This window comes from Coregonus clupeaformis, chromosome 7 (genome assembly GCF_020615455.1).
Source record: "Coregonus clupeaformis isolate EN_2021a chromosome 7, ASM2061545v1, whole genome shotgun sequence".
NCBI lineage: Eukaryota > Metazoa > Chordata > Actinopteri > Salmoniformes > Salmonidae > Coregonus > Coregonus clupeaformis.
Genome location: NC_059198.1, coordinates 41,731,676 through 41,759,473, shown reverse-complemented (window position 1 = coordinate 41,759,473; position 27,798 = coordinate 41,731,676). Strand labels below are relative to the sequence as shown.

General features: G+C 44.1%; 1 protein-coding gene across 1 annotated transcript in view; it reads left to right on the top strand.

Annotated features, from left to right (window-relative positions):
- LOC121569195 (melanoma receptor tyrosine-protein kinase-like) overlaps positions 1-27,798 on the top strand; it is a 56,434-nt gene that overhangs the window by 21,810 nt on the left and 6,826 nt on the right. The window contains exons 2-18 of the mRNA XM_041879955.2: positions 14,338-14,489; positions 15,305-15,512; positions 15,674-15,808; positions 16,053-16,121; positions 16,338-16,456; positions 16,625-16,766; positions 17,050-17,166; positions 17,382-17,508; positions 19,244-19,317; positions 19,423-19,513; positions 22,327-22,529; positions 23,044-23,176; positions 23,284-23,374; positions 23,598-23,755; positions 23,920-23,958; positions 24,387-24,531; positions 26,636-26,758. Of these exons, the coding sequence (XP_041735889.1) occupies positions 14,338-14,489; positions 15,305-15,512; positions 15,674-15,808; positions 16,053-16,121; positions 16,338-16,456; positions 16,625-16,766; positions 17,050-17,166; positions 17,382-17,508; positions 19,244-19,317; positions 19,423-19,513; positions 22,327-22,529; positions 23,044-23,176; positions 23,284-23,374; positions 23,598-23,755; positions 23,920-23,958; positions 24,387-24,531; positions 26,636-26,758 (2,126 nt within the window). The remainder of the gene's footprint in view (positions 1-14,337; positions 14,490-15,304; positions 15,513-15,673; positions 15,809-16,052; positions 16,122-16,337; positions 16,457-16,624; positions 16,767-17,049; positions 17,167-17,381; positions 17,509-19,243; positions 19,318-19,422; positions 19,514-22,326; positions 22,530-23,043; positions 23,177-23,283; positions 23,375-23,597; positions 23,756-23,919; positions 23,959-24,386; positions 24,532-26,635; positions 26,759-27,798) is intronic.

Here is a 27,798-nt window from a genome sequence, read left to right as displayed (position 1 = left end):
GTCCGGCCCGTTCCTGCTCCCCGCACCAAGCCTGTGGTGCGCGTCGTCAGCCCGGTCCGTTCCTGCTACCCGCACCAAGCCTGTGGTGCGCGTCGCCAGCCCGGCCCGGCCTGTTCCTGCTCCCCGCACCAAGCCAGTGGTGCGCGTCGCCAGCCCGGTCCGGCCCGTTCCTGCTCCCCGCACCAAGCCAGTGGTGCGCGTCGTCAGCCCGGTCCGGCCCGTTCCTGCTCCCCGCACCAAGCCAGTGGTGCGCGTCGTCAGCCCAGTCCGGCCCGTTCCTGCTCCCCGCACCAAGCCAGTGGTGCGCGTCGTCAGTCCGGCACGGTCCGTGCCTGTTCCACCACCGGTCAGCTGCTCCACACCGGAGCCAGAGCAATCCGCTCCACCGATGTCCAGTCCAGCTCCGGCCAGCGGGGTCAGACCAGACCAGGGGCGCTACGGGGGGGTAGAGAGAGAGTGGTGGTCACGCCCGGAGCCGGATCCGCCCCCGAGGCGGAATGCCCACCCGGCCCCTACCCTCTTGTGTTTGGTTGGCGCGGTCGCAGTCCGTGCCTTTGGGGGGGGGTACTGTCACACCCTGGCTCTGGGGACTCTTATATGATGAGCCAGGGTGTGGATTTTCTATGTGTTATTTTCTATGTTGTGTTCTAGATCGTTTAGATCTATGTTGGCCAGGGTGGTTCCCAATCAGAGGCAGCTGTAGCTCGTTGTCTCTGATTGGGGACCATACTTAGGCAGCCTGTTTTCACTAGTTTGGTGTGGGATCTTGTTCCGGAGGGTTTGTTTTGGTGTTATTTACCTAGGACTTCACGTATCGTTTGTTTTGGTTCGTGTTGTACACTAATAAAGTATGTACGCCTATCACGCTGCGCCTTGGTCCGCTTCATCATCTAACGACGATCGTGACAAAGTTGGATGGGTTCCCGCTGGTGTACAGCAATCTTTAAGTCATACCACAGATTCTCAATTGGATTGAGGTCTGTGCTTTGACTAGGCCATTCCAAGACATTTAAATGTTTCCCCTTAAACCACTCGAGTGTTGCTTTAGCAGTATGCTTAGGGTCATTGTCCTGCTGGAAGGTGAACCTCCGTCCCAGTCTCAAATTTCTGGAAGACTGAAACAGATTTCCCTCAAGAATTTCCCTGTATTTAGCGCCATCCATCATTCCTTCAATTCTGACCAGTTTCCCAGTCCCTGCCAATTAAAAACATCCACACAGCATGATGCTGCCACCATCATGCTTCACTATGGGGATGGTGTTCTCGGGGTGATGAGAGGTGTTGGGTTTGCGCCAGACATAGCGTTTTCCTTGATGGCCAAAAAGCTCCATTTTAGTCTCATCTGACCAGAGTACCTTCTTCCATATGTTTGGGGAGTCTCCCACATGCCTTTTGGCGAACACCAAACGTGTTTGCTTATTTTTTTCTTTAAGCAATGGCTTTTTCTGGCCACTCTTCCGTAAAGCCCAGCTCTGTGGAGTGTATGGCTTAAAGTGGAACTATGGACAGATACTCCAATCTCCACTGTGGAGCTTTGCAGCTCCTTCAGGGTTATCTTTGGTCTTTTTGTTGCTTCTCTGATTAATGACCTCCTTGCCTGGTCCGTGAGTTTTGGTGGGCGGCCCTCTCTTGGCAGGTTTGTTGTGGTGCCATATTCTTTCAATTTTTTAATAATGGATTTAATGGTGCTCCGTGGGATGTTCAAGGTTTCAGATATTTTTTTATAACCCAACCCTGATCTGTACTTCTCCACAACTTTGTCCCTGACCTGTTTGGAGAGCTCTTTGGTCTTCATGGCTTCGCTTGCTTGGTGGTACCCCTTGCTTAGTTGTGTTGCATACTCTGGGGCCTTTCAGAACAGGTGTATATACAGTGGGGGGAAAAAGTATTTAGTCAGCCACCAATTGTGCAAGTTCTCCCACTTAAAAAGATGAGAGAGGCCTGTAATTTTCATCATAGGTACACGTCAACTATGACAGACAAAATGAGATTTTTTTTCTCCATAAAATCACATTGTAGGATTTTTTATGAATTGATTTGCAGTATTTGGTCAATAACAAAAGTTTCTCAATACTTTGTTATATACCCTTTGTTGGCAATGACACAGGTCAAACGTTTTCTGTAAGTCTTCACAAGGTTTTCACACACTGTTGCTGGTATTTTGGCCCATTCCTCCATGCAGATCTCCTCTAGAGCAGTGATGTTTTGGGGCTGTCGCTGGGCAACACGGACTTTCAACTCCCTCCAAAGATTTTCTATGGGGTTGAGATCTGGAGACTGGCTAGGCCACTCCAGGACCTTGAAATGCTTCTTACGAAGCCACTCCTTCGTTGCCCGGGCGGTGTGTTTGGGATCATTGTCATCCTGAAAGACCCAGCCATGTTTCATCTTCAATGCCCTTGCTGATGGAAGGAGGTTTTCACTCAAAATCTCACGATACATGGCCCCATTCATTCTTTCCTTTACACGGATCAGTCGTCCTGGAGAAAAACAGCCCCAAAGCATGATGTTTCCACCCCCATGCTTCACAGTAGGTATGGTGTTCTTTGGATGCAACTCAGCATTCTTTGTCCTCCAAACACGACGAGTTGAGTTTTTACCAAAAAGTTCTATTTTGGTTTCATCTGACCATATGACATTCTCCCAATCCTCTTCTGGATCATCCAAATGCACTCTAGCAAACTTCAGACGGGCCTGGACATCTACTGGCTTAAGCAGGGGGACACGTCTGGCACTGCAGGATTTGAGTCCCTGGCGGCGTAGTGTGTTACTGATGGTAGGCTTTGTTACTTTGGTCCCAGCTCTCTGCAGGTCATTCACTAGGTCCCCCCGTGTGGTTCTGGGATTTTTGCTCACCGTTCTTGTGATCATTTTGACCCCACGGGGTGAGATCTTGCATGGAGACCCAGATTGAGGGAGATTATCAGTGGTCTTGTATGTCTTCCATTTCCTAATAATTGCTCCCACAGTTGATTTCTTCAAACCAAGCTGCTTACCTATTGCAGATTCAGTCTTCCCAGCCTGGTGCAGGTCTACAATTTTGTTTCTGGTGTCCTTTGACAGCTCTTTGGTCTTGGCCATAGTGGAGTTTGGAGTGTGACTGTTTTGAGGTTGTGGACAGGTGTCTTTTATACTAATAACAAGTTCAAACAGGTTCCATTAATATAGGTATCTAGTGGAGGACAGAGGAGCCTCTTAAAGAAGAAGTTACAGGTCTGTGAGTGCCAGAAATCTTGCTTGTTTGTAGGTGACCAAATACTTATTTTCCACCATAATTTGCAAATAAATTCATTAAAAATCCTACAATGTGATTTTCTGGAGAAAAAAAAATCTTAATTTGTCTGTCATAGTTGACGTGTACCTATGATGAAAATTACAGGCCTCTCTCATCTTTTTAAGTGGGAGAACTTGCACAATTGGTGGCTGACTGAATACTTTTTTCCCCCACTGTATACTAAGATCATGTGACACTTAGATTGCACACAGGTGGACTTTATTTAACTAATTATGTTACTTCTGAAGGTAATTGGTTGCACCAGATCTTATTTAGGGGCTTAATAGCAAAGGGGGTGAATACATATGCACGCACCACTTTGCCGTTATTTATTTTGTATGATTTTTTGAAACAAGTAATTTTTTAAATTTCACTTCACCAATTTGGACTATTTTGTGTATGTCCATTACATGAAATCCAAATAAAAATCAATTTAAATTACAGGTTGTAATGCAACAAAATAGGAAAAACGCCAAGGGGGATGAATACTTTCGCAAGCCACTGTACTTACCAGAATGCCGGCAAAAGCACACTGTGTTGTGACTGGATGCCATAGTGTAAAATTAACCTTACACTATTTTCCGAAGAATGAAGACTTCTTACAGCAGTGGCTGCTTTTCGTTTAGGGTGGAGAGGCTGCACCTAAAATGTTGATCATGTCACGCGTGAGCAGTACACATTTCGAGTGAAGTTGCTTTATCAATTGGGGAGAACATTCGATTGGTCTTGCCAGGAAGCTAATCCTGAAGACGGATGCTCAACCATCATTGACCGTGGATCTTGCAAGCACTGACCATAATTAATGTAAGTATCAGAGTTAGATGAGTCTGACAGATTAGCCAACATTTTGGGGGGATCGTGGGGCTAACGTTAGATAACGCAACTGTGGCTGCTTTGACTTGTGAACGGTATATTTTCTATAACACACCGGATAGTCACTATATGGTTTTGCTTCTACCAGCCCTTAGCCCCCTACATTGAGTCTTAGAACTTCCAGCACACAGCTGGCACGAAGGAATGTTATCCACAAAAGGAGCTGCGGTGTGTGTATAGTATTTGTAATTTACCCCTGAAAATCCGATTTTGCCATTCCATTGTATGGGTTGTTGTCTTACAGTGGAGTAGCTTGTGCCATTAGGGTTAATCATGATGATTAGGGGGAGGGTGGTTATTATTATTTCACTTTTGTCTTTCCACTATCTAGCTGTAAACATCTACTCTGTCTGCACAGCTCCCAGGCAACCACTGCAGCCGGAATGCTGTGATACATGATCAGCTTTCCCAAGGCAAAGAAGGGGGGATATGCTGTGAAGCCTGTGAAGACAGACCCAACATACTGTAAGTCATAGTTATTCATTTCAAATCTGCATCAATTGAGCATTTTAGGTACACAAAATTCCAAATACAAACAACAAAAAGTGCACGACCAAATATTTCATATTTCAAATTGAGTACTTCAAAATCAACAGAAACCACATTATAGATCACTACATCAACGAATTGATAGCATCATAACTCAGAACAGTAAATAAAAGGAAATTAAATTCACTATCCATTTAACAAACATTTCCCTTTTCAAACATTACAGGCTACGTAGACTCCTGGATCTCCTCTTTAACAAGGTCACTCTTGATCCAGAGCAGTATGTGGGGAAGCTGTGCGAGCTCTCCATCCCAGGACCCCTGTCTGCCCAGTGTGAGAGGCCTGACAAGGAGGCCATAGCTGAATTGGTCTCCTGCCTCAATCTTGGGGATGACTGAAGCCAAGTGGGTGACTGAAGCCTGCTTGATTGAAGTGGGGTACATGTGTCCCCCTCCTCTCCCCCTCCCCTCCCCATCAATCTCTGTAGTTGGTTGCATTTCCTAAAGCCTAAGTAATTCCCTTCTATGTGATATGATATCACATTTTGTTACTTTGTATAGTTATTTTTCAAGCATTTGGACGAGAGATGAGTGTTACAAATTGTACGAATCAATGGATCCTGCACGCTGTAGGTCAAATGTAGGTCACCTTTATTTCGCATGTGTTCATGTAGATCAATATTTCAGCTATGCTGGCCTACTGCAAATGATAAAATAAACATCTGATCAATACATACAATTGTGAACATCTTGTCATTTATAATGCTAATGCAGCGGCACCAATAAACTGTCCAGTACCATTATTGTATGCTGTTTTCATGTACATTCTCTTATGTCTAAGCTTCTAAGGTGACTCAGGCTTTACTAATTATTGTGAAGAAGTGTATCAGTGGACTGTATTCTGTAATTAGTTACAAAACAATAAATGCAATTGTGTATTTCTGCTGTTTGTCTGATATCCAACAGTCCATGATCAGCGCTGTTGACCATGAGAGCATTTAGCAGAGAAAGTGTGTTGAGCAGTGGAGGACTCTGAGGGGAGGACGGCTCATAATAATGGCTGGAACGGAGTAAATGGAATGGCATCAAACACATGGAAACCATGCGTTTGATGTATTTAAAACCATTCCACGAATTCCACTTCAGCCATTACCACAAGCCCGTCCTCCCCAATTAAAGTGCCACCAACCTCCTGTGGTGTTGAGGCATACTATTTAGGCTCAAAATGACATGTGGCCCATTGTTTACCTTGTCATCAATGACATGTGGCCCATTGTTTACCTTGTTACCTGGCAATGACCACAAGGGTATTTCAAAGAGCTGCCAGACAAGGAAAGCTCATGAATATAAGCTCCCTGCCCAATCAGCCTGTTCTTTCAGGCTTCCTGATAGTTACCGATGAGAGAAAAGGTACAATCTCATCAATTCTGAGCATTTTAATAGCAAACAAATATTATGGAGGATGTTTTGGTCATTCAAAGGTTATTTTTACTTGGGAAATAGGATGACTGTGTGGGACCTTTAAGACAGCAGAATTATGGGGCATTCAGCAAGACGGGCATTTTCAGCAGGAACAATTAATGAAACGAAAAGGGCCAATCCTCTCATTATTTCTTCTCCCTTGTTCAGCCAGCAGTCTGAGAGCCTGTTTAAAGAGACAGCGGAGGTGAGTGGGAAGGCTGCAGTTAGTCCACTCATCCCATTTCCTGTGTGAATGAATGATTGTGACCACGTGTGTTTCTGTAAGATAGAGAAAGTGTGAGTGTGTGCGTCCTTGCGTGTGTGCGTTTGCGTAGACTCACCGTACAAATCCACTGTGACCGTAAAGCTCCTCGTATCTCAACAACTAGTGTCCACTCACTCCTCCATCTTTCCCTTCCTCCTCTCCCTCCATCCCTCTAACACTGCCCAAAGGATACATGGCACAGACTCAGGGAATTCCACACTTCTCTGTGAGGCGGGAGGGGAGAGGCAGGCGCCCAGGGGTGGACAGAGGAGAACTCTGGGGGAGGAGAGAGGTCATCTGTGGACCATTACACATGGGAACTGTGACTGGAACTTTAGTTCTATATTTTCAGCTAAGACAAATTACTTTCAATGCCTCTTACAGAAAACATTGGATTTAATGCAAACACACAATTGGCATCATCACTTGTAATGTCGGCTAAATTTACTCATACAGTGGGTGTAAAGGAAAAAGTCAGTTGAAAAAAGAGGGAGATTGCAAAATCTCTCTCATATAGACCCACGCAGTACAACACACACAGGAACTTCTTCCTATGAAGTCTGGCATGGCCTTGTAGTCAAGGATTTCCAAGTTAAACAATCAGTTGAAACCTGTTTTTTTCACAAACAAACAGGAGGAAAAGAGCACTAAACCAATAGAGTGATTCCTCACCAGAAAAATAATGATTTAGGGGATTTTACAAAATGTCTTCCATAGGATAGTCCTTTGAAGGAAGGATTATTGACATACAGTGCCTTTGGAAAGTATTCAGACCCCTTGACTTTTTCCAAATTTTGTTACGTTACAGCCTCATTCTAAAACGAACTATGGAAGAAGTTTGGAACCACCAAGACTCTTCCTAGAGCTGGCCACCCGGCCAAACTGAGCAATCGGGGGAAGGACAACCATCTATGCAGCACTCCACCAATCAGGCCTTTATGGTAGAGTGGCCAGACGGACGCCACTCCTCAGTAAAAGGAACGTGACAGCCCACTTGGAGTTTGCCAAAAGGCACTTAAAGACTCGCAGACCATGAGAAACAAGATTCTCTGGTCTTATGAAACCAAGATTGAACTCTTTGGCCTGAATGCCAAGCGGCACGTCTGGAGGAAACCTGGCACCATCCCTATGGTGAAACATGGGGGTGGCAGCATCATGCTGTGGGGATGTTTTTCAGTGGCAGGGACTGGGAGACTAGTCAGGATCGAGGCAAAGATGAATTGAGCAAAGTACAGAGAGATCCTTGATGAAAACTTGCTCCACAGCGCTCAGGACCTCAGACTGGGGGAAAGGTTCACCTTCCAACAGGACAACGACCCTAAGCACACAGCCAAGACAACGCAGGAGTGGCTTCGGAACCAGTCTCTGAATGGCCCAGCCAGAGCCTGGACATGAACCCGATCGAACATCTCTGGAGAGATGAAAATAGCTGTGCTGCAACGCTCTCCATCCAACCTGACAGAGCTTGAAAGGATCGGCAGAGAAGAATAGTATAATAATAATATGCCATACAGGTGTGCCAAGCTTGTAGCGTCATACCCAAGAAGATTTGAGGCTGTAATCGCTGCCAAGGGTGCTTTAACAAAGTACTGAGTAAAGGGTCTGAATACTTATGTAAATGTGATATTTCTGTTTTTTATTTTTAATAAATTAGCAAACATTTCTAAAAACCAGTTTTTGCTTTGTCATTATGGGGTATTGTGTGTAGATTGATGAGGGGGAAAAAACAGCTTAATACATTTTAGAATAAGGCTGTAACATAACAAAATGTAAAAAAAAAGTTTGCATATTTATGCCATTTTGGCCTTACCCAGGCCTCCTTTAAGACTCCATAGTGTTTCATCTGTAGGTGCTATAAGGCTTTGGTGTCATATGAAGCTTTACCGCTTGCTCTGTAACATGAGTAGTATTTTATTTATTTATATAACTTAACATAAATGTATGAATATTAAAAGCTATAAACATCCAAATTAAAAAATGTACCATCTTTTGGAAAATGTTCAACATATTATTGAAGTCGCTCTGGATAAGAGCGTCTGCTAAATTACTTTTAAAAAAACAAAAACAAAAACATAATATACTCTGTATCAAATCAAATCAAATGTTATTTGTCACACATGTTTAGCAGATGTTATTGCGGGTGTAGCGAAATGCTTGTGTTTCTAGCTCCAACAGTGCAGTATATCTAACAATTCACACAACCTAAAAGTAAAATAATGCAATTAAGGAATATAGAAATATTAGGATGAGCAATGTCAGAGTGGCATATACTAAATACAGTAGAATAGAATACAGTATATACATTTGAGATGAGTAAAACAAAAATGTGTAAACATTATTAGAGTGACTAGTGTTCCAGTGATTTCAAGTCTGTATATGGGGCAGCAGCCTCTAAGGTGCAGGGTTATGTAACCGGGTGGAAGCCACCTAGTGATGGCAATTTAACAGTTTGATGGCCTTGAGATAGAAGCTGTTTTTCAGTCTCTCGGTCCCAGCTTTGATGCACCTGTACTGACCTCGCCTTCTGGATGATAGCGGGGGGAACAGGCAGTAGCTTGGGTGGTTGTTGTCCTTGATGATCTTTTTGGCCTTCCTGTGACATCGGGTGCTGAAGGTGTCCTGGAGGGCAGGTAGTTTGACCCCGGTGATGCGTTGGGCAGACCGCACCACCCTCTGGAGAGCCCTGCGGTTGCGGGGGCGGTGCAGTTGCCGCACCAGACGGTAATACAGCCCGACATGATGCTCTCAATTGTGCATCTGTAAATGTTTGTGAGGGTTTTAGGTGCAAAGCCAAATTTCTTCAGATCGTCAGTGATGTGTACGTCGAGGAACTTGAAGCTTTCCACCTGCTCCACAGCGGTCCCGTCGATGTGGATAGGGGCGTGCTCCCTCTGCTGTTTCCTGAAATCAACAATCAGCTCCTATATTTTGTCGACATTGAGGGAGAGGTTATTTTCCTGGCACTACACTCCCAGGGCCTTCACCTCCTCTCTGTAGGCTGTCTCATCATTGTTGGTAGGGGCATATCAAAGTTCCAGAGTGGGATCTCTAATAGTTTTAAAGTTATGATCCAATTTGTAAGCATTACAAAAGAGTGAATGTGAAAATCGATTCAAAATGGTCGCCCTCTGCTGGTGATTTGCAGGATGTGATTGGTTACATTGCCTACTATGCCAATTTCTCTGTATAAAATTGGCCATAACTTTAAAACTAGCAGAGATCCCACTTTGGAACTTTGATATGCCTGTAGAGTATATTATGTTCAACAATAAATAAATACATATTTTATTCATGTTTATATTTTTCAATATTCATAAATAAATAAAAAGTTATTGAAATCAAAATACTACATATTACAGCACGAGCTTCATATGACACCCATTTTTGCTTTGTAGCGTCTACAGTTGAAACATTATGGAGTCTTAAAGGAGGCCTGGGTAAGGCCAAACTAATACATTTTAAACAATACAGTACAGCACAATATTGTACAAGATCAAATGTGTACATTAAACAATACATTAAAGTGGCAATCAGCAATTGAAACAATAACAAATCGTACTCCCCACCACTGTTTCGGTATAAAGCAGGGGGATGGGCCTGGAGAAATGTTACCACTCTCAAATTCAAAGACAGAGCTATGGATGCAAGGACTGACCATCCATGATTTCAAAATTATAGTTTCATCCATGTTTTGTTTATGCTATACAGTGTTTGTTTACATTTACTTTGTTTACAAACATTGAAGTAAAACAAGTTCTATTTTGGGTTCTGATGGGGTATGACAGTTGAACTAAGCTCATGAGACATTTAAACGTTATATTCTTAAAGAATCAATGGGTACATGTAATAAATGTATAAGTCCAAAAAGGGATGTAACAACTGCTGATTGTCCCTTTAAACAATACAGTATATATTGAATAGAAATCTGGAAACACTGGGCAGTTACATGAATCCCGCCCCCCCCCCACCACCACCCCAAAAAGAAAAGAAAAAATCAAGTTGAATTGTTTGTGTAGCATTTTACATTTTAGTCATTTAGCAGACGCTCTTATCCAGAGCGACTTACAGTTAGTGAGTGCGTACATGTTTTTTTTTGTTATACTGGCCCCCCGTGGAAACCGAACCCACAACCCTGGCGTTGCAAGCGCCATGCTCTACCAACTGAGCTACATGGGGCTTAAAAGTTGTATTCTTTAGTGATCCAATTGACATTTTAGTCATTTAGCAGACGTTCTTATCCAGAGCGACTTACAATTAGTGAGTGCATACATTTTTCATACTGGCCCCCCGTGGGAGCATCTGAGATAATTTCATTCACTTTCTTTTCATTCTATTATAAACTAACACCACCAACATTTCTGTCCACCCCCATCATTCTCTCCAGAGTAGAGCCGCATGTAAAAGTGATTGAGCTCCAGGAGGAGTACGACCCACCCCTCCAGCCCTCATCCCCCTCTTTTCTTTTGGGAATGTGTCTGTGGGAGGAGGAATGAGAGTGGGAACAAGGTTTGAGTGAGGGATATGAGGCCGGATGACCGCAGATGATGGTAGACTAAGGAAACAAGCTTGATCCTATTACAGGAAGTGTGTGGAGAAAGGGTTAAGGGTCAAGTCCTTCAGGGAGTGAAGCATCCAGAGGCAGAGGAGCTCCACAGTAGTGTAGGCTACATCAGTGCACGGAGAGTCTGCAGATAGGACACATATACAGTTGAAGTCAGAAGTTTACATACACTTAGGTTGGAGTCATTCAAACTCGTTTTTCAACCACTCCACAAATTTCTTGTTAACAAACTATAGTTTTGGCAAGTCGGTTAGGACATCTACTTTGTGCATGACACAAGTCATTTTTCCAACAATTGTTTACAGACAGATTATTTCACTTATAATTCACTGTATCACAATTCCAGTGGGTCAGAAGTTTACATACACTAAGTTGACGGTGCGTGTAAACAGCTTGGAAAATTCCAGAAAATGATGTCATGGCTTTAGAAGCTTCTGATAGGCTAATTGACATAATTTGAGTCAATTGGAGATGTACCTGTGGATGTATTTCAAGGCCTACCTTCAAACTCAGTGCCTCTTTGCTTGACATCATGGGAAAATCAAAAGAAATCAGCCAAGATGCCAAATGTAGACCTCCACAAGTCTGGTTCATCCTTGGGAGCAATTTCCAAACGCCTGAAGGTACCACGTTCATCTGTACAAACAATAGTACGCAAGTATAAACACCATGGGACCATGCAGCCGTCATACCGCTCAGGAAGGAGACGCGTTCTGTCTCCTATAGATGAACGTACTTTGGTGAGAAAAGTGCAAATCAATTCCAGAACAACAGCAAAGGACCTTGTGAAGATGCTGGAGGAAACAGGTACAAAAGTGTCAATATCCACAGTAAAACGAGTCCTATATCGACATAACCTGAAAGGCAGCTCAGCAAGGAAGAAGCCACGGCTCCAAAACCACCATAAAAAAGCCAGACTACGGTTTGCAACTGCATTTGGGGACAAAGATCGTACTTTTTGGAGAAATGTCCTCTGGTCTGATGAAACAAAAATAGAACTGTTTGGCCATAATGACCATCTTTATGTTTGGAGAAAAAAGGGGCAGGCTTGCAATCCGAAGAACACCATCCCAACCGTTAAGCACGGGGGTGGCAGCATCATGCTGTGGGGGTGCTTTGCTGCAGGAGGGACTGGTGCACTTCACAAAATAGATGGCATCATGAGGAAGGAAAATTATGTGGATATATTGAAGCAACATCTCAAGGCATCAGTCAGGAAGTTAAAGCTTGGTCGCAAATGGGTCTTCCAAATGGACAATGACCCCAAGCATACTTCCAAAGTTGTGGCAAAATGGCTTAAGGACAACAAAGTCAAGGTATTGGAGTGGCCATCACAAAGCCCTGACCTCAATCCTATAGAAAATGTGTGGGAAGAACTGAAAAAGTGTGTGCGAGCAAGGAGGCCTACAAACCTGACTCAGTTACACCAGCTCTGTCAGGAGGAATGGGCCAAAATTCACCCAACTTATTGTGGGAAGCTTGTGGAAGGCTACCCGAAACGTTTGACCGAAGTTAAACAATTTAAAGGCAATGTTACCAAATACTATTTGAGTGTATGTAAACTTCTGACCCACTGGGAATGTGATGAAAGAAATATCAGCAGAAAATAAATCATTCTCTCTAGTATTATTCTGACATTTCACATTCTTAAAATAAAGTGGTGATCCTAACTGACCTAAGACAGGGAATTTTTACTAGGATTAAATGTCAGGAATTGTGAAAAACTGAGTTTAAATGTATTTGGCTAAGGTGTATGTAAACTTCCGACTTCAACTGTATGCAGTTATGCACACACATACACAGGTAAGCATACACACGCACACTTAGGAACTAAGGGCGAGGATGTGCTTCCAGATGTCAGATTGCCCCAGAATGACATTGACCTGAACACTGAAGCAGCGTGGGGGGAACAGATACAAAACCAGGAGAGAGGGTGCAGCTGTGTTGATCTTAGTCACATCACTGAGTGAGGCCTGCTTAGGAACACACATGGAGCTCAATGTCCACTAATATGCATGTGAACTGCAGTTACATGTGAAGAAGTACAGTTAGGGACTGGAAAGTTCCAGCCAGAACATTCTATTTAGAGCATTATCTTCTGTTTTAGATGTAAACAAAAGGCACCTATCAATACATTTTATGATAACAAAGGTGATCCTGCCAGAACATGAGATACGACAGCTGTGTAATCAACCCAAGGCTCTAATGTTATTACACATTACAATGCACATGCATTATGATGGCAGTTGGTTAGTGGAACAGGAGGGGGGTACTGAGGAGCCATACCTACACCTGCACACTAATATTCTGACTTAGTCAAGAAGCAAATATGGCCTATGATTTTACTTATAATGTATTTGTAACATTTGTTCAAGGCCTAGGATCTTGCAACTTGTTAAGTTAAAAGCGGTTTCTTGAAGAATGACTTGCCTGTATACCTTATTAACCACAGCATGACTCTCTGAAAAGCTTTCTCGCAAGCTAAACTAATATGAACCACAAGCTAAGCTAAACTAATATGAACCACAAGCTAAGCTAAACTATTATGAACCACAAGCTAAGCTAAACTAATATGAACCACAAGTATATCAGACTTATTCAATGTTTTGTTTGGCTACATCCCCATGCTCATGCTGTGAGCCCTGTTGTCTGGTCCCAAGATAAATTACACAGGGACTTTGTATATTCCCTTACCAGCTGCTTCCATCTTCTCCCTCAGCTCCCACTGACTACAGCATCTGCCTCTAAAACTGTGAGTGTGTGTGCTCAACTCATGATACCCAACTCTCCTCACCATCCACAACACCTCCCCAAAATACACCCTTTCACAGGGAATGGTTCTCCCTCATTGGAAGAACAGGTACATTAAATTAAGCTTGTGAAAACTAACTATAGGTGTCCCAGAAAAATCTGAGCCAACCTATGCCGGTTGAGACACAATGATGTTAGAGTTTCAGAGGGCAGCAAAGTGCATGCGTGGAAGAACTTTCTTTCTCTCCTTCCTGATGATGGCGTGATGAACATTCCTCCTTGGTTGGTGTATAGCTTGCAGCAGTGTAGAATTAATGATGTGTCAACCTCTCATCTCCTCAGAACCTGTCCAACCTGTTGTGGAGACTCTCTGTAATGACATTTCACTTTATGTTAGGACTGACAGACAGTCATTATGTCACCATTACCTGCACCTCAACACCATTAAGTTGAACTGTGCCCATAGTAGGTTGGGTTTCATGGTGATATGCAGTGGAAATTTGTTTGGAAATGTACAGTTTCCACTAAATGATGTCTCTCATCCAAAAGTTGGAATCATTATGTAAATTACTCATACAGCTAACATTAAAGCCAAAGTTTGATGTATACAATTAGCAACTAAACTTCCATAGTGAAACAATGTTTTTTTCTCTTCTGGTTTCAGTGTGTCAGGGGATCAGCAACAGCCTGACACTGCTGGGGACTGAAGACAACCACTACAACAACCTGGTGAGGATGTACAGCAACTGTACCGTGGTCCTGGAGAACCTAGAGCTCACCTACATCCAGGACTACCATGACCTGTCCTTCCTCAAGGTAAGGAGATGGAGGGTTCGATTCCTATACCTTGCAGTGGTTCCTACCTATCCACCTTCCCTATGTCCTATAGCTCCTCACCCTCTCTCTAATCTAAGGTGACCTGAGAGAAAATAGTGTTGCAGCCATTTCAGTACTTTTCCTTCCGTGGCTTCTAGCTCCTAGTTGAATGCACTGACTGTAAGTAACTCTGGATAAGAGTCTGCTAAATGACTACAATGTCAATGTAATAGTCAGAATAAAGCTTTTCTCTCCTTTGTGACTTTACTACCACCAACTGAACAATGATTGTATTGCAATTTTAACTGGAATTACCTCCAACGTAGTACAGAGTAGGTTGCATGACCACTAGACCAAACTCTGGCACGTTCCATGATTTCCCCCTTTATCTCCCCAATTTCGTGATATCCAACTGCGATCCAATTACGATCTCATCGCTGCAACTCCCCAACGGGCTCAGGAGAGGCGAAGGTCGAGTCATGCGTCCTCCGAAACATGACCCGCCAAAACGCGCTTCTTAACACCTGCCCGCTTAACCCGGAAGCCAGCTGCACCAATGCGTCGGAGGAAACACAGTTCAACTGACGACCGAAGTCAGCCTGCAGGCGCCCGGCCTGCCACAAGCAGTCGTTAGAGCGCGATGAGCCAAGTAAAGACCCCCCGGCCAAACCCTCCCCTAACCTGGGCCAATTGTGCGCCGCCATATGGGACTCCCGGTCACAGCCTGGGATCGAACCCGGGTCTGCGATGCAGCCAGTGCATTCGGGAGGCCCTCCATAATAGTACTTCTATTCATTTCTATGTTCTCCCTCCAGTCCATTCAGGAGGTTGGAGGATACGTTCTGATCGCCCTCAACAAGGCAGCCAGCATCCCTCTGGAGAACCTGCGTCTTATCCGAGGACACTCCCTCTTCTTTGACAAGTATGCCCTGGCTGTAATTCTCAACTACGAGACGAACCACTCCTCTGTGACCCTCAACTACACCAGGGGCCTGAGGGAGCTGAAGCTGAGTGGACTGACAGGTTAGTGGGTGACTGGGAGGTCCATTTCAGTGACTTAAAGTACTTTTATGTATTTGAGGTGCGCTTGATTTAGCTTGGAGTTAGAATGTTGGGGTCTATATATCATTGGTTCCATTACACAGGCCAGACAACATATCTATGTGTCCTTCTATTTTGCACAGAGATTCTCAAGGGAGGTGTGAAAATTGCCCAAAATCCTTTGCTGTGTAATGTGGAGACCATCCAGTGGTGGGACATGGTAAATAAGGCCATAAACCCTAGTATGGAGTTCAAACTGGAGAGCTATGGCCGTTACTGTAAGTATGCTAGCTTCATTAACACTTAGTATAGTAATGAATCCTTCTCTCCTTAGTGTTCAGTGGAATCGTTTTGGGGTTGTTGTTTGTATGTTGCACAACTATTATGATAATTCCATATGATACAGCTTTCGGGTTTGTGATTTATAACCAAACTTGCATGGCCAGGTTTAACCATGGGTTACAACAGTATTCTATGAATGACATCATTCAGATGTTAGGCAGTGTTTTTCTCACCTTACAGGTGACAAGTGTGACCCGGGATGCTACAATGGATCGTGCTGGTCGCCAGGACCAGAGAACTGTCAAACCTGTAAGGATCCACTCTTCTCTCCCCGAAATTAGCATGAGAGTAGTCACACAAAAACCTCACATGCTATTTCTCTTGCATGATATGATATTGGTAGAATATTTTGTTCATGTTGAAAGTATTTTGTCGCTTGCTCATTTTCACCCACAGACCCTTGCGCTCAGTGATGGGTGTGTTTTGTTGACTGGTCCTCTCTCTCCAACTCCCATCTTTCCTCAGTTACCAAGCTGACGTGTGCAGAGCAGTGCTCTGGAAGGTGTAGAGGTCCTAAACCCAGCGACTGCTGTAATGAACACTGTGCTGCAGGCTGCACCGGCCCTAGGCCTACCGAGTGTCTGGTGAGAGACTCTTCTGACTTCGATGAATTCATCATTTTCCAAAAGTTATAATCACATAGGAAACACATTTAAAAGACAACAGGCAGACCCACACCTTGGCTGCTCCAGATATTGTTGGCAATATTGCACACTCATTGTGATCGTAGTCTTTCATTCTTGTATTCAAAGGCCTGTAGAGACTTCCAGGATGATGGCACATGTAAGGATGCCTGCCCCCCTACCATGCTCTACAATCCCAACACCCACCAGCTGGCTTCCAACCCTAACGCCAAGTACACGTTCGGGGCCACTTGTGTGAAGAACTGCCCACGTAAGGCCATCTACATTATCAATGGGTTAATAAAGATGAGGTCTGCTCAGAAAGGTACAACGTTACTGAATGGCCAGATAGAATTGGGAATTGTGCTCTATTTGTTACTTTCGCATCTGCAACGTTCAGAACGTTTCACCTCAGTGAATACACCCCATTATCTAGAAAACGCCCCCTCCACTGTACCTACATGGTGAAGAGACTTTTGCCTATAATTGTCTGGAGTGGTGAAGGTGACTTTGGGTGACCCCTGACCTGTCCTGTGATTGGTTGTTTCTTATAGATAACTATGTGGTGACGGACCACGGGGCATGTGTCAGAACATGCAGCGGCAACACACACGAGGTGGAGGAAAATGGTGTCAGGAGGTGCAAGAAGTGTGACGGAATCTGTCCGAAAGGTAAAATATTGCAAATGTAACTGTCTGTTTTTATTTGATTTATTTTACCTTTATTTAACCAGGTAAGCCAGTTGAGAACTGCGACCTGGCCAAGATTAAGCTGGGCAACATAAATGTGCTTTATTTTCAACTTTGCTAGCTGTGTCGTTTCTAAACCTCATAATGCTGCATTGGATCGTCAATGATTTCAATGTTTTTGTGTTCTTCTCATCTAGTTTGCGATGGACTTGGAATGGGGCTGCTTACTAAGGTCTTGTCAATCAACGCATCTAACATTGATTATTTCAAAAACTGCACCAAAATCAATGGAGATGTTTCAATTTTCCAGATATCTTTGGATGGGTAAGGATTAACAATCGCATTGTACGGTGTGTCCACGGGCTGTCCTAATATGCACACTGTAACAGTGAAATACAATGCAATTTACTCTGTGTTCATTCAAATTACTTTGAATAAACTTTAAATGACTGTGTTTTGAACTACTTCCTCTAATATATGTACAGTGCCTTCGGAAAGTATTCAGACCCCTTGACTTTTTCCACATTTTGTTACGTTAAAGCCTTATTCTGAAATGGATATATATATATTTTTTAATCAGCAATCTACACACAATACCCTTTAATGAAAAAGCGAAAACAGGTTTAGACATTTTTGCAAATGTATAAAAAAAAAAAACTGAAATACCTTATTTACGTAAGTATTCAGACCCTTTGCTATGAGACTCAAAATTGAGCTCAGGTGCATCCTGTTTCCATTGATCATCCTTGAGATGTATCTACAACTTGACTGGACTCCACCTGTGGTAAATTCAATTGATTGGACATGATTTGGAAAGGCACACACCTGTCTATATAAGGTCCCACAGTTGACAGTGCATGTCAGAGCAAAAACCAAGCAATGAGGTCGAAGGAATTGTCCGTAGAGCTCCGAGACAGGATTGTGTCGAGGCACAGGTCTGGGGAAGGGTACCAAAAAATGTCTGCAGCATTGAAGGTCCCCAAGAACACAGTGGTCTCCATCATTCTTAAATGGAAGAAGTTTGGAACCACCACGACTCGTCCTAGAGCTGGCCGCCCGACCAAACTGAGCAATCGGGTGAGAAGGGCCTTGGTCAGGGAGATGATCAAGAACCTGATGGACACTCTGACAGAGCTCTAGAGTTCCTCTGTGGAGATGGGAGAACCTTCCAGAAGGACAACCATCTCTACAGCACTCCACCAATCAGGCCTTTATGGTAGAGTGACCAGACGGAAGCCACTCCTCAGTAAAAGGCACATGACATCCCGCTTGGAGTTTGCCAAAAGGCACTTAAAGACTCTCAGACCATGAGAAACAAGATTCTCTGGTCTGATGAAACCAAGATTGAATTCTTTGGCCTGAATGCCAAGCGTCACATCTGGAGGAAACCTTGCACCGTCCCTACGATGAAGCATGGTGGTGGCAGCATCATGCTGTGGGGATGTTTTTCAGCGGCAGGGACTGGGAGACTAGTCAGGATCGAGGGAAAGATGTACGGAGCAAAGTACAGAGAGATCCTTGATGAAAACCTGCTCCAGAGCGCTCAGGACCTCAGACTGGGGCGAAGGTTCACCTTCCAACAGGACAACGACCCTAAGCACACAGCCAAGACAATGCAGGAGTTGCTTCGGGACAAGTCTCTGAATGTCGTTGAGTGGCCCAGCCAGAGCCCGGACTTGAACCCAATCGAACATCTCTGGAGAGACCTGAAAATAGCTGTGCAGCAATGCTCCCCATCCAACCTGACAGAGCTTGAGAGGATCTGCAGAGAAGAATGGGAGAAACTCCCGAAATACAGGTGTGCCAAGCTTGTAGCGTCATACCCAAAAAGACTCAAGGCTGTAATCGGTGCCAAAGGTGCTTCAACAAAGTACTGAGTAAAGGGTCTGAATACTTATGTAAATGTCATATTTCCGTTTTTCAATCAATTTTAGAATAAGGCTGTAACCTAACAAAATGTGGAAAAAGTCAAGGGGTCTGAATACTTTCCGAAGGCACTGTATGTATATACGTATATATGTGTGTGTATAATATGTGTCTTTGTAATTGCTTCTCTCAGTGATAGGTACACATCAACACCAAAAATGGACCCTGCCAAACTGGAATATTTCAAGACTGTGAAGGAAATTTCAGGTAGAACAGATGTTTAACTTATGTTCAATTGTTTTGTAATTCATCCAAGAGTAACAAAAGCAAAGACAATGCTTGATTACATTTATTTTTGTTATTTTCCTAAAGGGTTTTTGCTGATACAAGCTTGGCCCGAGCACCTCGACTCTCTCAGTCCATTTGAAAACCTAGAGATTATCAGAGGAAGGACCAAACATTTGTAAGTGTATCTCTGTCAAATCAAATCAAATTTTATTTGCCACATGCGCCGAATACAACAGGTGTAGACCTTACAATGAAATGCTTACTTAAAAGCCCTTAACCAACAATGCAGTTTTAAGAAAAGAAGGAGTGTTGTATGGCATTGAAGCTCGTTTGGAGGTTTGTTAACACAGTGTCCAATGAAGGGCCAGATGTATACAAAATGGTGTCGTCTGCGTAGAGGTGGATCTGAGAATCACCAGCAGCAAGAGCAACATCATTGATATACACAGAGAAAAGAGTCGGCCCAAGAATTGAACCCTGTGGCACCCCCATAGAGACTGCCATAGGTCCAGACAACAGGCCCTCCGATTTGACACATTGAACTCTATCTGAGAATTAGTTGGTGAACCAGGCGAGGCAGTCATTTGAGAAACCAAGGCTATTTAGTCTGCCAATAAGAATGCGGTGATTGACAGAGTCAAAAGCCTTTGCCAGGTCGATGAAGACGGCTGCACAGTACTGTCTATTATCGATCGTGGTTATAATATCGTTTAGGACCTTGAGCGTGGCTGAGGTGCACCCATGACCAGCTCGGAAACCGGATTGCATAGCGGAGAAGGTACGGTGTGATTCAAAATGGTCGGTGATCTGTTTGTTAACTTGGCTTTCAAAAACTTTCGAAAGGCAGGGCAGGATGGATATAGGTTGCAGCGGAGGGTGCAGAGCTGGTGACCGGGGTAGTGGTAGCCAGGTGGAAAGCATGGCCAGCCGTAGCAAAATGCTTGTTGAAATTCTCGATTATTGTAGATTTATCGGTGGTGATAGTGTTTCCTAGCCTCAGTGCAGTGGGCAGCTGGGAGGAGGTGCTCTTATTCTCCATGGACTTTACAGTGTCCCAAAACTTTTTGGAGTTAGTGCTACAGGATGCACATTTCTGTTTGAAAAAGCTAGCCTTTGCTTTCCTGTCTCATCGTTGTCGGTGATCAGGCCTATCACTGTTGTGTCATCTGCAAACGTAATGATGGTGTTGGAGTCGTGCTTGGCCATGCAGTCATGGGTGAACAGGGACTACAGGAGAAAACTGAGTACGCACCCCTGAGGGGCCCCCGTGTTGAAGATCAGCGTGGCAGATGTGTTGTTACCTACCCTTACCACCTGGGGGCGGCCCGTCAGGAAGTCCAGGATCCAGTTGCAGAGGGAGGTGTTTAGTCCCAGGGTCCTTAGCTTAGTGATGAGCTTTGAGGGCACTATGGTGTTGAACGCTGAGCTGTAGTCAATGAATAGCATTCTCACGTAGGTGTTCCTCTTGTCCAGGTGGCAAAGGGCAGTGTGGAGTGCAATAGAGAATGCATCATCTGTGGATCTGTTGGGGCGGTATGCAAATTGAAGTGGGACTAGGGCTTCTGGGATAATGGTGTTGATGTGAGCCATGACCAGCCTTTCAAAGCACTTCATGGCAACAGACGTGAGTGCTATGGGTCGGTAGTCATTTAGGCAGGTTATCTTAGTGTTCTTGGGCACAAGGACTATGGTGGTTGGTATTACAGACTCAGTCAGGGACATGTTGAAAATGTCAGTGAAGACACTTGCTTAAAAGTCTTACTCACATCGGCTACGGAGAGCGTGATCACATAGTCATCCGGAACAGCTGATGCTCTCATGCATGCTTCAGTGTTGCTTGCCTCGAAGCGAGCATAGAAGTGATTTAGCTCGTCTGGTAGGCTTGTGTCACTGGGCAGCTTGTGGCTGTGCTTCCCTTTGTAGTCTGTAATAGTTTTCAAGCCCTGCCACAGCCGACGAGCATCGGAGCCGGTGTAGTACGATTCAATCTTAGTCCTGTATTGACTCTTTGCCTGTTTGATGGTTCGTCGGAGGGCATAGCGGGATTTCTTATAAGCGTCCGGGTTAGAGTCCCGCTCCTTGAAAGCGGCAGCTCTACCCTTTAGCTCAGTGCGGATGTTGCCTGTAATCCATTGCTTCTGGTTGGGGTATGTACGTACGGTCACTGTGGGGACGACGTCATCGATGCACTTATTGATGAAGCCAGTGTCTGATGTGGTGTACTCCTCAATGCTATCGGAAGAATCCCGGAACATATTCCAGTCTGAACTAGCAAAACAGTCCTGTAGCTTAGCATCTGCGTCATCTGACCACTTCCTTATTAACCGAGTCACTGGTGCTTCCTGCTTTAGTTTTTGCTTATAAGCAGGAATCAGTAAATATAGAGTTATGGTCAGATTTGCCAAATGGAGGGCGAGGGAGAGCTTTGTACGCGTCTCTGTGTGTGGAGTAAAGGTGGTCTAGAGTTTTTTCCCTCTGGTTGCACATTTAACATGCTGGTAGAAATTAGGTCGAACAGATTTAAGTTTCCCTGCAATAAAGGCCCCGGCCACTAGGAGCGCTGCCTCTGGATGAGCGTTTTCTTGTTTACTTATGACCTTATACAGCTCATTGAGTGCAATCTTAGTGCCAGCATCGGTTTGCGGTGGTAAATAGACAGCTACGAAAAATCTTGGTAAATAGTGTGGTCATTAATCAATCCTACACTGAGGTGATGTTCAATATGTCTGCTTCAGAAGATGCTGCATGACACCTCTGCTATTGTCACAACTATGAAACTTGGTTTTTGAAATAATTGTTTCTATGGGGTTCGGTTCATGATTGATAGCAAAAACTCAGAAGCCTAGAAGATAAAATGTGAGCTGGCTTGAGAGGTTCCCTGCTGTATGATATTTCAGCAACTTCACATTGTTCAATTATATGTTTGGGCTAGCTAGAGTAGCACTAAGCTAACCTAGTAAACTAACATAACCTTTTCTCTTCCCGTAGTGGTCAGGTGAGTTTCGCTGCCCTCAACATGGCCCATCTGAAGTATCTAGGCCTCCGGTCTCTGCGAGAGATCAGCGATGGCAACGTTGTGGTGAAGGACAACTCCCAGCTCTGCTACACCAACGGAGACCACTGGAAGGGCCTGTTCAGATTGGACAAACAGTCCTCAAGGGTCGGCAACAACGCCGACATCAGCACCTGTGGTAAGCAAGGACAATGATCAAGTATGAACTCTGATCAACGCCTTTATACAAACTGCTTTTCTAGAAAAATGGTTACAATGGCCAAATGCTAACATTCATCCCAGTTAGTGTCTGTGATAGTCAAAACAGCCCTATTCCCATTGGCCACTGGTACTTGTAGTTAGCTTAGTTACTTAACATTGCCATGATTGGATACAAGCAATGAGGCAGTGACTCCACCTCCACCCTCTGATAGGTTAGATCGATTTTTAGCGCTATTGCTTACACCTATCCTACAAAGGAGGCTTCTGAGGGGAGGACAGCTCATAATAATGGCTGGAACGGAGCGAATGGAATTTGATACCTTTCCACTTATTCCGCTCCAGCCATTACCACGAGCCCGTCCTCCCCAATTAAGGTGCCACCAACTTCCTGTGCTATCCTATCCTTTCACATCTACCCTAGCCTTGGGGGTAGGGTCTAGGGGGGGTTGTTTCTGGATGGGGCCTATAGTTTTCCTCTCTCTTCCCTACAGCCAAGCTAAACAGTACCTGTGATGAGATGTGCACTGACGAGGGCTGCTGGGGGCCCGGCACCACCATGTGTTTTACCTGCCTGTATTACACCCGTAGGGGCCACTGTGTAGGGGTCTGTCACCTACTGGAGGGGTGAGCTAACCCAATGGCACAAACTATTGATACTTCTCATATGTCAAATATATCTACTGTAGGCTTGTGCTGTGTTCATGTTTTAACAGTTTTCCTTGCCTTTTTAGGGTGCCACGAGAGTATGTACTGAATAACAGGTGTCTAGAATGTGACCAAGAATGTATGGTGAAGAATGGAACCCGAAGCTGCTTTGGACCAGTACGCTACTTTCACTTCAAATCCATCTCAATTTTTTCATAAAAAATTATTTTGACATTCTCGCGTGATATTGAGTTACATAACAAATTCAGAGAATTAGATGAATTCTGTGTGACTTGGGAAATATAGCGAAGTCAGTGGTTTTACACAAGACAAGTGATTTTTTCAGTGATGATCAGCAATTCTATGAACCTCTGACCCTCCCCTCTCTCGCACTCTAAAGGGCCCTGACAAGTGTTTGGCGTGCGCCCACGTCAAAGATGGCCCCCACTGTGTCTATCGGTGCCCACACGGCGTTCTCGGGGACGGGGATAGGCACATCTGGAAATACGCTGACAAGAAGAGAGAATGTCAGCTCTGTCATGAGAACTGCACCCAGGGGTAAGGCATAGGCTACCCATCTATGTCTAACTCTGTTTGTTATAAAGCCAATGTCAGCTTATTTTGATTGAATGCCTATTGATAGACCATGATGATCATTTACCATGGTCAGGACCGTGTGAAGTAGTCTCCTGAACATAGTATTCCCTCCTTCCTGTCTGCAGATGCTCTGGACCTGGACTGAGTGGCTGCAGCACCAGAGGGTGAGCGAGGATCATATAGAGAACTATGGTGATCTGATCTTTCAAATAAAGCAACATGAAACCAGCCTGGTTCCAGATCTGTTTGTGCTGTTTAACATGACAATGACTATAGTAGTTAGCAAGACAGCACAAATAGATCTGGGATCATGCTAACATGAAACTGTATCATGGTGAAAGTAGCATTGATCAAGTAAATGAAGAGAAAAGTCATCTTGGGTGAGTTTCCCCCAAATAATTATATAGCTTACAGTATATAACCGTTTATTAGTCCGGTATAGGCAATAGATGAAAGATCAGTCAACCAATCAATCAAATGTATTTATAAAGCCCTTTTTACATTAGCAGTTGTTATAAAGTGCTTGATATTAGATGATCTTAGTGGTATTAAGAAGCTATTAGGAAACTCACCCCCTGTGCTGCTCTCCCAGTGGTCACGTTGCGTCGGTGGTGGCGGCCAGCGTGGTGGGAGGCCTCCTGGTGTTTGTGGTCCTGGCCCTGGGTGTTTTTGTGCTGCTCCGCAGACGCCACATCGTCAGGAAGAGGACACTGCGCCGTCTGCTGCAGGAGAGAGAGGTAACAGACAAGAGACCACAGCCACAGGAAGGACGCAAACTGTATACTTGGACATGCATTAGACATGCACATATAGGCTGCGTTCACAGTCACACATGCAGCCCAATTCTGATCTCTTTCCACTCATTTGTTTTTTGACCAATCACATCAGATCTTTTTCAGAGCTGTATTTGATTGGTCAAAAGACCAATTAGTGACAAAAAGATCAGAATGGCCTCCTGTAGCTCAGTTGGTAGAGCATGGCGCTTGCAACGGCAGGGTTGTGGGTTCGATTCCCACGGGGGGCCAGTATGAAAAAGAAAATGTATGCACTCACTAACTGTAAGTCGCTCTGGATAAGAACGTCTGCTAAATGACAAAAATTTAAAAATTTAAATTGGGCTGCCTGTGTCGCCATACCCTAGCTCAAGACCAAAAATGTAAAAGTAGGCTACAAAAAATACTAAAATAATTCCAATCCTGATTAAAATGCAACAGCGTATTGGCTAGCTGGCTTTAGGACCATGCGGAGCATTGCTCAGAGAGCTTTGCCGTTTAGGCAGTTCGCCGATTGCTTTGAATTTGATGTCGGCATTTGAGCTCGGCCTTGTAAGCCTCGCAGCCAGCTGTTTTATGCACCAGTCACTTTCACATTGATGTCGGCATAGGCAGTGCGTTCAATAGGCTAGGGGAAGATAAGCTTCCCCTAAAGTAAATTGAATTTGCCAAAATTAGCTATATAATTACTCGTGCCTATACAGAAATAAATAAAATCATTCAAAATACTACACCAGAGATTATGCGATGATAGATGCATGCAATCCTAGCTGTGGATTGTTTTAAAAGTGCGCAGTTTGTTCAGCGCACGCGGAACATAGCCTACCAAATAGCTGATTGTTGAGTTGCAGAGGTTAGTGAAAAGCAATTAAATAGGCCTATCGCAATATTTCAAAATAAAATCATAGGAAAAACATAGTTTAGAAAACAAATGGCTATTGCTGAAAAGACAAAGGAAAAGACTGATCTGTCTCTAGTTATCAAAATTCTCAACTCGCAATTGAGCAAACAGCAGCCTATCTTATTGGCACCAGCAGAGAGCATCGACCATATCCCCAGTGAGTGCACCCATATTCACTGTCTTTGTCATTGGATCAGTACCACTGGAATTTTTTTGGGGGGGACAATCATTTCCTCCTCCAGGCTAGATGGATGTCATATTGTACAATTTGTGTCTCCCCTTTTTGTAGGCCTAGATTAGATGGTTGCATTCAAGACAAGGTCGTTTTTACTGATCTGTTTGTCAGTGTCAGCAGAGGCAGCTATTAAAAAATATGTTGCTTATGTCTCCAGTCATATAAAGTGTAGAATTGCATGAAATGTGTTAATGAAAGGTCAAATTCTTCCCGTGCAAAGAAAGGAGAAGAAACATCTCTGATTAGGCCTACTCTGTCACTACGCGCGCTCAGGCATGCATTGTTCGGAACTGTCTGTTTTGCTAACAGTGATTGAGTTATATTATTAGCCTAAATTATGACTATGCAATCTACTCATCACATTAGGAATAGTAGCCTATCTTACATTAGTCTACAAATGCGATGATAGATGCATGCAATCCTTTATTATAAAGGTGCAATTTTATGGTGACTAAATAGCTTCCCCAAACTTGAAACTCGCGTGCTGCATATGGATGTCGGCATTTGAATTTGGCCTTGTTGTGACTCAATAGTGTGTATTATGCATTTATTTCACGTTGCACTGCATGTGCCGTACCACAAGTAAATTTATGATAAGGTTGAGTAGTGGTTGACATTGTATATGCCGTTCCACAGATCTTTAAACCTAATATTGAGGTAATCATTAATGGCTTGAATTATTTTTGTTTGTTTTTGCTGCTCTCAAAATAGCATTTTAGTTTTTAAATTGTGTAGAAATGCAGTAAATGAGCTTCAACTTCCCCATACCCTAGGTTTAGCTGAACTGACGCCACTGGTGTAAACACAGCCATACAAACTCAATCACAGACATGACATTCAACCACAGGGGCCAACATGTTAACAACATTTTACAGGGATGAATGACATACTGAAGGTAGATAAGACACTTTGCTTTGTTGTTGCTCCCACAGTTGGTTGAACCCCTGACCCCAAGTGGAGAGGCACCCAACCAGGCCCTGCTCCGCATTCTGAAGGAGACCGAGTTTAAGAAGATCAAAGTGTTGGGATCAGGGGCCTTTGGAACAGTCTTTAAGGTAAGCAAAGTGATCAATGCTTTTTTAATGGAGGTGGTTCAGACAGTGAATGATTAACCTTGCATGAGACCTGAAACTTGCATTCGCTCCCTGAGCTAATGCCTAGGCTTTAGCTCAGCGGACTAACAGTCTTGTGGCAGGACACCGGGGTCTGAATCCAGTCGATCACACTCTACAGTCATGGTCAAAAGTTTTGAGAATGACACAAATATTAATTTTCACAAAGTCTGCTGCCTCAGTTTTTATGATGGGAATTTGCATATACTCCAGAATGTTATGTAGAGTGATCAGATGAATTGCAATTAATTGCAAAGTCCCTCTTTGCCATGAAAATGAACTTAATCCCAAAAAAACATTTCCACTGCATTTCAGCCCTTCCACAAAAGGACCAGCTGACATCATGTTAGTGATTCTCTCGTTAACACAGGTGAGAGTGTTGACGAGGACAAGGCTGGAGATCACTCTGTCATGCTGATTGAGTTAGAATAACAGACTGGAAGCTTTAAAAGAAAGGTGGTGCTTGAAATCATTGTTCTTCCTCTGTTAACCATGGTTACCTGCAAGGAAACATGTGCCGTCATCATTGCTTTGCACAAAAAGTGCTTCACAGGCAAGGATATTGCTGCTAGTAAGATTGCACCTAAATCAACCATTTATCAGATCATCAAGAACTTCAAGGAGAGAGGTTCAATTGTTGTGAAGAAGGCTTCAGGGCACCCAAGAAAGTCCAGCAAGCGCCAGGACCGTCTCCTAAAGTTGATTCAGCTGCGGGATCAGAGCACCACCAGTGCAGAGCTTGCTCAGGAATGGCAGGTGTGAGTTCATCTGCACGCACAGTGAGGCGAAGACCTTTGGAGGATGGCCTGGTGTCAAGAGGGGCAGCGAGGAAGCCACTTCTCTCCAGGAAAAACATCAGGGATAGACTGATATTCTGCAAACGGTACAGGGATTGGACTGTTGAGGACTGGGGTAAAGTCATTTTCTCTGATGAATCCCCTTTCCGATTGTTTGGGGCATCCGGAAAAAAGCTTGTCCGGAGA